Here is a 14,039-nt window from a genome sequence, read left to right on the forward strand (position 1 = left end):
CCCTGGTAGAGTTCATCAGATGTAGACCGTCCTCCTCTCACTTTCTTTTGCAAAGGCCAGTGTTAGGCCATCTTTAGAACTCGACAGGAACGCCCCACATCGGAAGAGTTGCTCAGATGTGGTGTCTTGTGTCTTTTTTAATAGGGACCCTCTTGTACGAGTGGGTGATGCCCCCGTGTGACTGAGCTCTGGTGCCGAGTTCTCTCCCCTCCTTGTTTTGGGTCAGCCTCACAGGGTACCTTGCTTTGGAACCTGCAGTGACTGCTCTCAGCTGAGCACCTGGCCTGTGGCTGGAACCCTGACTTTGAGCAGATGGGGACAGGAGGCCGTGATGGTCCCAGGGCCTCCTCAGTGGCTCTTATTCAGTTCTCTCTTGGGAATAGACTCTTGGGAAATGTCACTCCCCATGTAGGCACCATTAGAGTCAGGTTGACTGGAGAATGTAGTCATGGCCTCTTCCTTTTTTTCCAGACCTGGTCCTAGAGTTCTTCTTTTCCTCAGGAGCCTGAGGCTTGGACCTGTTTGCACTTTTCAGCTCTGTTTTGAGTAGACAAACACCGTGAGCAAAACAAAATCAGTGGTAGAACCAAGGGGTGTCTGAGCCCAGCAGGTACCCACCCCCATCAGCCACCTCTGTCATGTCAACAGAGGATTTCCTGAGACCTTCCCACCTCACCAGTCCAGTTCAGAGGTCGCCAGGCTGTGACTAGGGATCTGCGTTTGGCTTGGAACATGAGTTTGTACTCATGTCAACAAACCAAGGTGTTTTTTTTTTTTTCTCTCTCTTCTTTGGCCATTGTCAAAGGATCATTGCAAAACAGTATATGCAACAGAGACAATGTGTGACTTGCAACGCCTCACATTATCTGGTCTTTATAGAAAAAGTTTGCCATGTCTAATTCAGAATGAGGAATCCAGACATTTTTTTAAAAATAAAATGCTTTCCTATTTAATAGTAACCTTAGACTAGAGTTGCTCAGCTTGGCCACAGCTGGTGTTCTGAACAGGTCTTTCATTCTCTGTGGAGGGCTGCCCTGTAACCTGTAGGAGGCTGGGCAGCACCTTGTCCTCCACTCATGCCTCTAGCCCTCTCCCCCCAAGAAAAGATTGTGACAGTCAAAAATGTCAGGATGGAGACAATAGTGCAACAGAACCTGGGGTCTATGGCTTAGAAAGAAGCTATTTAGCTTCCTGTTAACTGTCCGTCCTGCCTGTCATCCAGCGGATGAATTCCAGCTTACACATCAGAGGAGAAACCAAACAATAGCAGTGTATCTTATCAGGGGAAAAGGCACTTAGAATCATTAGCCCTGTTTTGGTATAAGAGTGACAGGAAGACAGATCGTGACATTCCTCTTCATGAATGATAGGGACCACCCAAAAAATGGGAATGGGAAGTAGAATGTTGATCATTGTTCCAGTGAGTGGGGGGGTGGTTTTTATACTTTTTCTCCTCTGTCTATGACAGAAAGTTTCACTCTCAAGTGCCTTTAAAATGCTTATAGGAGGGTAGCTGTTTGGAACGACTGGTGCTAACTGAGAAGGGAATGTTGTGGTCCAGAAGCCTGACATAGACTTGGGAGGCGACCCCGGTTAGGGCTACAGGGTGAGATTGGGGGATGGGGTGAGGAGGATAAAGAAAGGACAGTTTGAGCTGTGGTTCTCAGGGAGGTTTCTATATCAGCAGAAGGGTAGCATACTGAAGTGCTGGCGGGAAGAGCTAGGTGGGGGTCTGCAGTTACTCCCCAAATGGGGCAGCTTTGATTTGACCCAGCAACAGGCTGCCACCCTCCCTCCTGGGACCTGGCATCTCACACCTGCTCAGGACCCACCATCACCTCTGAGGCCTTGAGGGTAAATTCATCAAAGTGGAGGATGTGCACAAAAGCCCAGTTGGGGATGTGGGGAGAGGCAGGGCAGTGGAAATTTAGGATTGTGGGACCGGGATCCTAATTACCTAGAGGCAGTCTGCCCCTAGCCATGCCTGGCATCATATCTGGCACATTCTGTACTGTTTTTCTGGAGAGGAGCTGTAGGTTTCATTTGATTGTTAATATTTATTTATTTTCCCTTTTGTTGCCCTTGTTGTTTTTTATTGTTGTAGTTGTTATTGTTGTTGTTATCGGTGTCATCATTGTTGGATAGGACAGAGAGAAATGGAGAGAGGAGGGGAAGACAGAGAGGGGGAGAGAAAGATAGACACCTGCAGACCTGCTTCACCGCCTGTGAAACGACTCCTCTGCAGGTGGGGAGCCGGGGACTCGAACCGGGATCCTTAATGCAGGTCCTTGCGCTTGGCGCCACCTGCGCTTAACCCGCTATGCTACCGCCTGACTCCCAGGTTTCATTTGATTATTAAAAGGTTTGTTAACCTAAGAAGATCAAAGACCCACAGCCCTCAGCGCAGCCCACAGCTGGAATCCCAGGGTCCTTGGGCAGAGGGTTGAGCGTGAGCCCCCTCAGTGTCACTCACCCCATTCTTGTTCCACCCCGTCCTCTCCGTCTCCTTTTGCCCTGCTCTGGGCAGCACCCTTTCCTGGCAGGGCTGTCCTGTGGTGAGAGGTGGTACAGCTGCCCGCACACAAGGTGGGACGTCAAGCTTTTCTCTGCTCCTTCCCTTTGCCTCTCCAGCCTCCACCCTTACCCAAGGACTACATGCAAAGGGCACTGTTGCTCTAGAAGTCAAGAGGCTTTCTTGATTTTTTTCTTTTCTTTTCCCCAGAGGAAGCCCTGGAGAACTAGGACTGTCAGGGCCCATAGTCTCTAAGTGGTGGCGGGTCCATCCCGGGTGTCTTGAGTTTCAAAGTGGGGGCTGCACTGACTGGCCCTCTGACTCTTGGGTGGGGGGGGTTGTTTTCCTGTTTTGCAGATCAACCAGTCACTCGATGGGGAGCAACCGTGGACCACCTTTTTGTGTCACCTTCCCACCTCTGTGTAGCAAGAAAAATAACTTCAGCACTTCTTCAATAATAATGATGAAACTGGTATTAACTGAATGGCAATTATGGATTTTTAACTCTAATTCACAGTAAGCCTGCAAGCCATGTGTTTCCAATACAACCAAAAAGCGTCCTGTTTTGCTGCGTGTCTCATATGATTGTGAGAAGCTGTGAGATACCTATTTGTACAAAGAGGATTATAAGTATTACTTGCCAGAGGAACACAACTGAAGCCGAAAGAGAAGACGTCTTAATTTATCCTTAAAGATATATAATAGTATTATTTATATAAAGTAAATATATATATATATATATATACACACAGATATATATATACACGCATACACATATATATTTTTTGGTGGTAATGAAAATGGCTCCGCAGAATGCCGACTCAGAATCTATGCAAGTTCAAGAGCTACCTGTGCCCCTGCCGGACCTGCAAAAGCCGGGGAGCTCCGAGGCAGAGGCCCGTGAGGAGACCATCAGCGAGGGCTCCATCGACCGCATCCCCATGCGCCTGTGGGTGATGCACGGGGCAGTGATGTTTGGCAGGGAGTTCTGTTATGCCATGGAGACGGCACTGGTCACACCCATCCTGCTACAGATTGGTGAGTGTTCCGCCTCTCCTGGTCCCGGCTGAGCACTGGACACGGTGCTGGTCTTGGGCATGTCCGCCCTGGGAGCAGGTGACATGGGCTAGGCAGTCCAGCCTTCTGTTCTGTCCACCTACTCGGACCTTTTATTCCCCTCCTGTTTCTGACTGGACCAGGGAAGGAGGAGGTGGTCCCTGCAGGTAGGAGTGGAGCTGGGAATTTGGTCAGGTGAGGACCGAGGACACATCTGGGTATGTGCAGTCAGCCCTGGAACATTCAGAACATTCTGTCTTTCCTGAAGCCGTCACTCCCTCTCCACGTGCCTGTCCTCCTGGGCACAGTCCCCAGCTGTGTCATGCTGTGCCTGTCTCTGTCTCTCACTCTCAGGTTCTTACCCTGGGAAGAAAACCGTGGCCATAGCACTGGGAAATTATTATTTATTCACTTAAACCCGAGTCTGCTGTGGGGTTTTCAGGGTGCGTGGACACATGCACAGCTCAGCCTGACCAGGACTAGTCTGTATGCTTTCCACGTTACCACCGGGCTGCTGCTGCTGCTGCTGCGGGCCCCCTGAAATTTGTCAGCGTTTAGTTTTCCTCATCATTGAAGGGAGTTTTAAAAGCTTGTTGTTTTCTAGCTTGTCATAGGAGATTTGGGTAAAGAGTCAGGATGTTTAAAGGCACCAGTTTCACTCTAGAATCCCACATATGCAGAGGAAAATGTTTATTATTTATTTATTTATTTATTTTAGATAGGACAGAGAGAAATGGAGGCAGGAGGGGAAGACAGAGAAGGGGAGAGAAAGACAGACACCTGCAGACCTGCTTCACCGCCTGTGGAGCGATTCCCCTGCAGGTGGGGAGCCAGGGGCTCGAACCGGGATCCTTATGCCGGTCCTTGCGCTTTGCGTCACGTGTGTTTAACTCGCTGCACTACCACCTGACTCCCTAGAGGAAAATATTTTAAAATCAATCCTTTCGTTAGCTGCAGTGATTATATGTATATATGTATATGTATATGTATATGTATTCCATTTAAATAGAGACAGATAGGGCAGAGAGGAAGTGAAAGACCATAGCACTGAAACTATGCTTCAAATGCTGTAGGGGCCAGGCTCAAATCTGGGGATTGCACATGACAGAGCTGTTCAAGTGAACTGTTTTAGATAGGCAGCCCTGCAGGAAGATTTCTGTCCAAGAACTAAGTCCTTTGGTATGTATCTGTGAGTTGTGTATGGATATGGAATTTGTAACATTGTCTTCAGGATGTGCAGCAGCCCTGTGCATTGGTGAGGGGGGTGAGCAAGTGATGAGATTAGCAGGCATGTGTCTAAGAGGCGGGGAGGGGCACAGGTAGGAATACCTGCCTCCTGTTGGTTGGACAGAGTGACCTGCTGGTATGGAAAGTGGGGAGAGAGGCTTCATGTGTTCCAGGAAGCTGGATCTGGTCCCAGAGAGGGGAGGTACTGAGTGTTAAGTAATCTCGCCAGACATTGACTTGTCACTTGGGTGTTTGGTACCACATTTGAGAAAATTGCAAAAGCACTGGTGGCTCAGTAGGGGTGGTTGGAATCAGAAGTGGGGCCCCTGGTTCCATTTCCAGATCGCTCGCAAAGTGCACATCCTCTGCTTACTTGGAAGACAGTTGATTTCTGTACCATCAACAGAGATTTAGGGATGGTCATTTCCCCGGTTTTCTTTGTGAGTGGTTGTGTGCGTATTTTATAACTTCAAACCCTAGCACTAGCAGCTTCTGGGAAATTGGCCACTTTACAAACATGTGGTCTCAACTTCCATACGACAAAAATTGAGCACATTGCGAAGTTTAGTCCTGAGTGTTGTATTACATGAGACTTGTATTAAATTTAAATAGTGTGGGATAAAATTGCCCTATTTTACTATACTACAGAATATGATGTAATAGACTGTAAGGATAGGCTTTTCCTTTTAAGAATTTTTAAAGATTGATTTTGTGAGAGAGACCAGAGCACTGCTCTGTCATATGCAGCACCAGAGATGGAACCCACAACCTCACACGGGCACGTCCTGCACTGTCTGCTGAACTGTCTCTTCTGCTGATAAAGGTAGCTCTTTCACAGGTTGTATGCATGTCTGAAACTGATGACTGAGAATGGAGACTTGTACCAGATGACCATGGCAGGCTGACCCAGTGGGGACAAAAGGGATTCTTCTTCTTTTTTAAAAAATATTTATTTATTTATTTATTTCCTTTTGTTGCCGTTGTTGATGTCGTCATTGTTGGATAGCACAGAGAGAAATGGAGAGAGGAGGGGAAGACAGAGGGGGAGAGAAAGACAGACACCTGCAGACATGCTTCACTGCATGTGAAGAGACTGCCCTGCAGGTGGGGAGCCGGAGCTCAAACCGGGATCCTTATGCCGGTCCTTGTGCTTTGTGCCACCTGCACTTAACCCGCTGCACTACTGCCTAACTCCTGACAAAAGAGGTTCTTACTGAGCCTAAATTCTACACAGTTCATTTGCAGCCGGGAGGACAGAACTCCCAAACTGGTTGAAGGAGGAGTGCTTAGTGAGGTTTGTTCTTTGATGTGTGTAGATAGAGCCCAGCCAAAAGGCCGAATTTAGTTCTCGAGGTCAAATTTAAATAACAAGCATGAGGACAACATAGTGACCCAAATTTTCTCTTGATTTGAGGCAGACTTCCTTTTTCTTTTCTTCTCTTTTCTTTTCTCTTCTTTTTTGATTTAATAATGATCAACAAGACCATAGGCTAAGAGGGGTACAGTTCCCACCACCAGAGTTCCATATCCCATTCCCTCCATTGGAAGCTTTCCTAGTCTTTACCCCTCTGGGAGTATGGACCCAGGATCATTATGGGGTGCAGAAGGTGGGAAGTCTGGCTTCTGTCATTGCTTCTCCACTGGACGTGGTGTTAGCAGGTCGATCCATACTCCCAGCCTGTCTCTATCTTTCCCTAGTGGGGTGGGGCTCTATACAAGTGGGGATGTGAGGGTGATCTGGCTACGACATCTGTCACCCCATTGTCACCCAGGGTTGATTCGGCTGATCTGGCTGGCTAGGCGGGTGTCCCCTTCCTCCCTCACCGCTCCATGTGCGTCCCTCCCAAAGCTGCGCACTCGGTCGAAGAGGACGGCCTTCCCCGAATAGAAGTGTGGGGTTGCAGGCACTTTGGTGAGGTTGTCTGCCCAGGGAAGTCAGGTTGGCATCATGGTAGCATCTGCAACTTTCTGGCAGAGTAATGAGGCTGAAGGGTTGACATTCCACACCTGGCGTCTCTGGACACCATCCCAAGTGAAACGTGTCGAGGTGGTACTGGTTGCATTGATTTCTTTGAGATAAGCAGATGCCGTATCAAATGATATGGATCGAGAGAGGCATGCAGGCAAATGAGCCAGAGGCAGAGCTTCTTACCAAAACTGTCTGCCATACGCAGAGCTATGAAGCTTATTAGTAATTTTTTATATTAGTAATGCTGGAAGATGGTTTTAAAACAGTAATATCCCCACAGCATGACAATTATGACAATTATAACCAGTTACAGTTCCATCTCCCTAAAGACTCCCTAGTGACCACCACAGAGCTGCTCTATCATGGGGTTTTGTGCAGATGGAGTCACAGCCTGTAGTCAGGTGTCTCCCAGTGCTCTGTGATAGCTGCCTCCGTCTACTGCACCCATCAGTGCTGGATTCCTTTTCATTGCTGACTAGTCCCTCTTGCTTGTCCATTGGACAGTGAATGCTGGTGGCAGGGGGTGGAGAGGGGGCGTGGGGGCCAGAGGAAATGCTGTTATAAACAGATAGTCTGAGGCGTCACCTGCAGGACTGTGTACATCTGTGTTTCATTCTTCCTGAGTTGGTCCCTACGGGGATGTCCATGTCTTAGGGTAAGTACAGGTTTAGTCTTATGGGAAAACCTCTTCCGTCTTACAGTGTAGAAGAGTTCCTGCTTCTCCCCATCCTGGAAAACACTTGTCAACCTTTTAAACTGTGCTCCTTGAAGTGAGCATGAACAGTATCTCTGCACAGAGTTCTTGCATTTTTCTAATGAATATGCTGTTGATCTTTTCACGTACTTATTGGACATTTGTGCCCAGTTTTTTTTTTTAATAATTTATTTATTTATTCATGAGAAAGATAGGAGCAGAGAAAAAACCAGACACCACTCTGGTACATGTGCTGCCGGGGTTCAAACTCGGGACCTCATGGTTGAGACTCCAGTGCTTTATCCACTGCGCCACCTCCTGGACCACACCAGTTTTGTTGTTCTTGTTGTTTTAGCTGGTATTTTAATCAGGGTTTCTATCCTATTGAGCTTAAAGAGTATACTTATTTATTTATTTATTTATTTATATTTTGCTACTAGGAATATTGCTGGGACTCAGTTCCTGCAGTTTCTCCATTTTCAGTGACCTTTCCCCTCCTTCATTTCTTTTTATAGAGAGAGAGAGAAATGGGGGGGGGAGGCAGTAGGAGAGACATGTGCAGCATTGCTCCACTGTGAAGATTTCCCCCCTGGAGGTCAGGTGAGGACTGAGGTTTAAGCCTATATCCATCCTCACTAACGGTTGTATGTGGGTGAGTCACCATCCAGACCCAGCTGGCGCCATCTTTCATTCATTCTTCTTTCTTTTTATTCAGATTTACTGAGAGGGTTGGGGTCGCTGGGCCAAAGCTTTGCTCCCTTCTATATAATGCAGTGCGGGTGCCAGGGACCAAGACCAAACAAGATCCCCAAGGAGGCAAGTTTTGGCCTCTATCCCTGAACCATCTCCCCAACTGCTCTTCATACATTCTTGATAAAAATCCTGTCAGATACATGGTTTGCAAAAATTGTACCCCACCCAGTCTGCGGTTTCCTTTTTCTTTCTTTTTTAAATATTTTGTGTTTTTTTTTATCATTTTAAAATTTATTTTTATATTTATTTATTTTCCCTTTTGTTGCCCTTGTTTAACATTGTTGTGATTATTATTGTTGTTGTTGTTGTTGTTACTGACATCATTGTTGTTGGATAGGACAGAGAAATGGAGAGAGGAGGGAAAGATGGGGAGAGAAAGATAGACACCTGCAGACCTGCTTCACCGCCTGTGAAGTGACTCCTCTGCAGGTGGGGAGCCGGGGGCTCGAACCTGGATCCTTATGCTGATCCTTGCGCTTTGCGCCACGCGCGCTTAACCCACTGCGTCACCGCCCAGCTCCCTTTATTTTATTTAAATGAAGATACCAGAAATAAACTAGAGCACTGCTCAGCCCTGGCTTTTATGGTAGTGCTGGAATTGAACCTACAAGTAACCTGGGACCCTCAGGCGTGAAAGTCTTTTGCATGCCATTATGCTGTCTCCCTGCCCCCTCTTCCTTGTTTCTGCCGGGCGTAGTTTCGTCACCTCAAAGGCTTCCTAGTGACTGGCCACACATATCTGAGACTATTTCTATACTTGTGCTATGAAGCTATATGATGTTCAGTGTCTGAAGTACTTCAGTTTTATAGTGTATGTGGCTGTTTGGAAATACAACTTCCTTGACTTTTTTTTTTTATCTTTTTCTTTTAAAAAATTTTTTAAAAAATATTTATTTCCCTTTTGTTGCCTTTGTTGTTTTATTGTTGTAGTTATTATTGTTGTTGATGTTGTTGGATAGGACAGAGAGAAATGGAGAGAGGAGGGGAAGACAGAGAGGGGGAGAGAAAGACAGACATCTGCAGACCTGCTTCACCGCCTGTGAAGCGACTCCCCTGCAGGCGGGGAGCTGGGGCTCGAACCGGGATCCCTACACCTGTCCTTGTGCTTTGCGCCACCTGCTGAGCAACCCGCAGCGCTACCGCCCGACTCCCGACATCGTTTTCTTTTATTATTATTTTTCCCTTTATTGGGGGATTGATGTTTTACATTTGACAATGAGTCCAATAGTTTGTTCATGCTGTTTTCTTTGAAGAAAAACAGCTGGGTTTTTATTGGTGTTGCATTTGAATCTCGATTTATTTAGACAGAATTGACACTTCATATACTGAGTCACCTAACCCATAAACACACACATTCAGGTCTTTAACTCCTCCTAGCAGGGCTGTATAGGCTGTAGTACACAGTTCTCAGGATGTTTAGCTGTATCATACTAGAGTAAGTGGTGCCGTTGCAACTTCACTCTCTGGTTGTAAACCACTATATGTAAGATGAAAAGTGACTTTTCTGTACCAACCCTGTCTCATGAAATCTTGGCAAAGTTTACATATTCTTGCAGCTTTTCAAATATCTGTAAGATGAGTTCTGTGCTCACTGGTGTTAGTTAATTTGCAGCCTTTCTTGGTCATTCTAGGTAAAGACAGTCTTATTCATCTTTCAAAGTTGAGCTTTCATTCATTGTATTTGCCCACTTTTATTTTATTTATACTCTTCATTTCCCCCTTCTTATTTTTGCAGTTCTAGGGAATGAGCCCAGAACCATGTATCTTATGTGTACAAGCTACAGATGAGGGGCCTCTTGGGCTGAACTTTCTCAGTCTTCATTTAGAAAGAGGGAGGGTGTTATAGAGAAGGCACGCCACAGCTGTACTCTGTCACCCGTGGAGACGCCCTGGTGCCATGCCATGTGGTGCTGTGGCCTCACTCACAACCAGGCATGGGCTTTACTGGGCGAGCTATCTCCCAGCCTCCCTCCTCCCTCCTCCCTTTATGCAGGAAATCACATTTGGTGTCTTCTATGTGCTGTACTGCTAAGCCACCTCCGTAGTCCCTTTAAAGTACTTGTTCACACTTATCTCTTTATTGCGGTGTGGAGAAGAGAAAGAGACCAGAGAACGCTGTGAGCTCTGGTATTTGTGGTACTGAGGACTGAACCTGGGGCCTCAAGCTTCCAAGTCCTCTGCTTTGTCACTGAGCTATCTCCCTGGTCCTTGACGCTAGTTTTTATTTTGTTATTGTTATTTTTATTGTTGTTATTGCTGGGTTGGACAGAGAGAAATCAAGAGGGGGGGAGAAAGATAGACACCTGCAGACCTGCTTCACCTGTGAAGTCACCCCTCCTCTGAAGGTTGGGAGCTGGGGGCTCGAACCGGGATCCTTACGCTAGTCCCTGAGCTTTGCACTTAACCCAGTGTGCTACCGCCCTGCCCCCCTACTTTTTATTTTGTGTGTGTGTTTTCAAGTGAGGGAGCACTCACGTGCATGTGGAGCACAGGTCTCTCTCTGGTGGCATCCGTGGAGCTCAGCTGGATTTGTCTTTGCTGCTCTCACAGGTGGGGATTGAGCCCAGTGCTTCATCTCCCTGTCTCCCTCTTGATTTTTCTTGTTTGTTTCTTTTGGTTTTTGAGATCAACTAGAAGATTTTTAGGACTTGTTTTTCCTAGTAAAATCGTTATTAGAAATGATGTCTTTCCTTTTTCCTTTTTAAAATTTTATTTATTTTTTATCGGCACCAGAGTTATCACTTTGAATTCACCACACCCAATGGTCATTCCTTGGATCGACCTTCTCGTGGTGCATCCCGTGAGTCCCCATTCATTGGGGAAACTGACAATCCTTCCTAGCCGACTGAATCCACATGGATCCCAGTCACTTTCAAAGCCAGCAACAAGCAGCTCCTGACAGCTTTCAAGCTGACGCTGTTGACTGGCTACGGAAGAAGGGCAAACGCTAGAAGAAGAAGAAGTGGTCATTCCCCTCCCCCTTTCCTTTTTATTTTGCTAGAACAGAGAGAAATTGAGAAGGGAGTGGGAGGGGTACCTGCAAACCTGCTTCACTGCTCATGAAGCGTCCTCCCTGCAGGTGGGGTGTGGGGGCTTGAACCCAGGTACTTACACATGGTAATGTGTGTGCTCAGCCAGATACATCACTACCCCCATTTCTTTCTTTCCCCTCCCTCCCTTCCTCCTCCCCTTCCACCAGAGTGCTGCTCAGCTCTGCCTTATGGTGGTACCGGGAACTGAGCCTGGAATGTGAGAATGTCAGGCATGAAAGTTTTGAGTATGGTGCTGTCTCCCCAGCCCATGATTTTATTTCTAGTAAATGAACCTGGTTATAATGAAGAGGATAAGCATCACAGAGACCTGCAGGGTGTCTGCAGGGTCAGCCTCTGAAGTCTCGTCCTGCCCTGCCCTTGGGCACTTTCCTCTGGCCAATAGAATGTGGCAACAACAAGGTTGTGCCTCCGCCGCCTCCGCCATTCTTTTACCAAAAAACTCGTCACTTCCTTTTGGTCAGAGGTTCTCTCTGGCCTTCTCCGTGTGTGCTCTTAGGTGGATGCAGCTCTGGCCAGCCTTTGAGTCTGAGAAGAGTCACAGCCAGTGAGCCCGAGGCTTAGTCTAGGCCCTATGATAACCGAGCCTTCCCCTTTGTGAATCCCTTTTGCTCGCTGCACTTTGCTGACCGCAGCCCTGGAAGCCTCTGAACTTTCCAGGCAGCCAGGGGTGCTGGACTTGAGACCCATGGAAGCTGAGATGGTGAGTGAACACGCCACCATGGGGTCAGGAGGTGTCAAGCATGTGAGGTGGTAACGCACGTGTCGTGTTAAAGAGTTGACTGTAGTGTGTCGTTGTCCCCGTGTCCCCCCCCCCCCCCCCCAGTGGATGACACTCCATTCTTTACCTCACTGTGCATCATGGTAGCAGAAACATGTTTGTACTGGTAGGTGTCAACTTTGGAAGGGTGTTTGTCTTGACTCATGACAAATTATTGCAAGTGGGCATTTCTCTTTTAAAAGATTGACTCTCTAAAGAAAACCTCCCTAGTGAAAGTCAGTAAGCTTGAAACCATGAAAATTCATCCCACACTCTGCCCTCTTAAAAATTAATAGAGACGTTGTTTTTAATTCAGCAATGGTGTGATTTGAGGCAATGTGTACGATAGTTAAACTTCTGACAGTTTCCTGCCAATCCTATTTATTAAGCTTTACCAATCTGTCTATTCTTTCAGTTCTTAAAATGTAAGTGGCCACCTTGATTAAAGAAAATTCTCTCCCCCGTCTCTCTCTGTCTCTGTCTCTCTCAGACTGACAGCCCTGAAGGCCCATATCCTCAAATCCCTTCACCACCGAGCATCCTGCTGCTGACAGCAATCTTGTCGTTCCAGCTTTCTTCCTGGAAGGCCTGTACTCCTCCAGGCTGTCTGGCTGGCCTCCTGGTCACTGTGCTGCCCAGAGTGTTGGATTGGCTCCTCGGCTGAAGGCTGACTTCTACAGGCCCCTTCTGCCTGCTGCCTCTCCTAGCTGGCCTCCCTGGAGCTCCTTGCAGGCTGCTCTGGAGTCTGTACCGTCACCCCTTACAGGGTCAGGTTGACTCGGAGGGCAGGTCTTGGCTCCCATCCAGCCGCAACAGCCTAGCGTGCTCTGAGCGGCCGTCTTTCCCCTGGGCTCTCCAGGGCTTCAAGAGTTAGAATTCACCTCCTCTGCTTGTGAAGAAGAAAGATTGAGGGAGCTCAGGGAGGCTGGAATGTGGCTGCCAGCAGCTCTTTGGGTTGTCAACTGACTCTGTGGTGACTTAGAGCACTGTCCTTTTTTTTTTTTTTTTTTTTGAGACAAAGAAGATAGAGTGAAAGAGACCACAGCTCCAAAGCTTCCTTCAGTGCAGTGGGGGCCAGGCTTGAGCGTGGGTCAAACACTCGGCAAAGCAGCACACTCTCTAAATGAGATAGTGATTTTTTTTATGTTTCATTTTCTTAATAAGTTACTGAAATATAAAGAGAAGAGATCACTGAGCTTGCCCCTGACTGTCCTTGTAACCATGGTATAGCCATGCCGGGGCAGGATAGCTCAGCAGGAGAGCGCACCTGCTTTGTCAGGTGTGCCGGCTCGGCTCGGGTCAGGTTCCTCTGCGCCGAGGAAGCTTCGGTGGCTTCCGCCACTCCCGTTTCTCTGTCTCTGTCTGAAAAAAGGCCACCTTAGTGGTAAAGCCCTGACCATGGCAAACAAAATAAAAATAATTTGATTTGCATTGTGTGTTCAAGTGGCACAGGTCTCCCCTGTCTTCCCTCGTCCCTTTTTTGATGGTGTTGCGAGGCGAGGCAGCCCCCTCAGTCTCTGGGAGGCTCCCTAGAATCCCGGTTTTACGCCTCTGTTACCCTGTCTCTGGATTGCTGGGATCTGGTTCTCCCTCTACCCCGCCCCCTGCACACAACCCGGTCTCCAAGTTCACGTCTGTGACATACTTGGAGCTGAACACAAACGTCTGAAGTATATAACCACAGCTGTGCTGACCCCCAGTCTCTTCAGTAGTGGTTGGTGCAGGGGGATAAACACAGCCCGTCCACCACAGGCCTGTGTCCCCAGCCACAGCTCACACCCCGAGGGAGGCCGATGGTGCTCCCCACAGTGCCTGCCAGAGTGTCTTCCCCGCACTGTCTCCTGCTCTACCTCTCACCCTCACCCCCTTAACCTGTCAGTTTCCTTGAAACAGTTTTGGGTGGCTGGGTGGTGGCACACTGGTTTGAGCCCACATGTTACAATGTACCAGGACCTGGGTTCAAGCCCCCAGTCCCCATCTGCAGGAGGGGAAAGCTTTGCAAGTGGTGAAGCAGGTCT

The 14,039-nt window shown here is 47.8% G+C and overlaps 1 protein-coding gene and 1 long non-coding RNA gene across 4 annotated transcripts in view; both read left to right on the forward strand.

Annotated features, from left to right (window-relative positions):
- LOC132539866 (uncharacterized) overlaps window positions 1-14,039 on the forward strand; it is a 490,646-nt gene that overhangs the window by 308,993 nt on the left and 167,614 nt on the right. The gene's annotated exons all lie outside the window — the stretch shown is intronic.
- SLC45A4 (solute carrier family 45 member 4) overlaps window positions 1-14,039 on the forward strand; it is a 97,535-nt gene that overhangs the window by 49,930 nt on the left and 33,566 nt on the right. For 2 of the 3 annotated variants that reach the window (XM_060195923.1, XM_060195922.1), the window contains one exon: window positions 2,870-3,550. The exons of the other annotated variant lie outside the window; for it this stretch is intronic. In XM_060195923.1, the coding sequence (XP_060051906.1) occupies window positions 3,307-3,550 (244 nt within the window). In that variant the 5' untranslated portion in view covers window positions 2,870-3,306. The remainder of the gene's footprint in view (window positions 1-2,869; window positions 3,551-14,039) is intronic. 3 annotated transcript variants of the gene reach the window in all.

Source organism: Erinaceus europaeus, chromosome 8, assembly GCF_950295315.1.
Source record: "Erinaceus europaeus chromosome 8, mEriEur2.1, whole genome shotgun sequence".
Classification (NCBI taxonomy): domain Eukaryota; kingdom Metazoa; phylum Chordata; class Mammalia; order Eulipotyphla; family Erinaceidae; genus Erinaceus; species Erinaceus europaeus.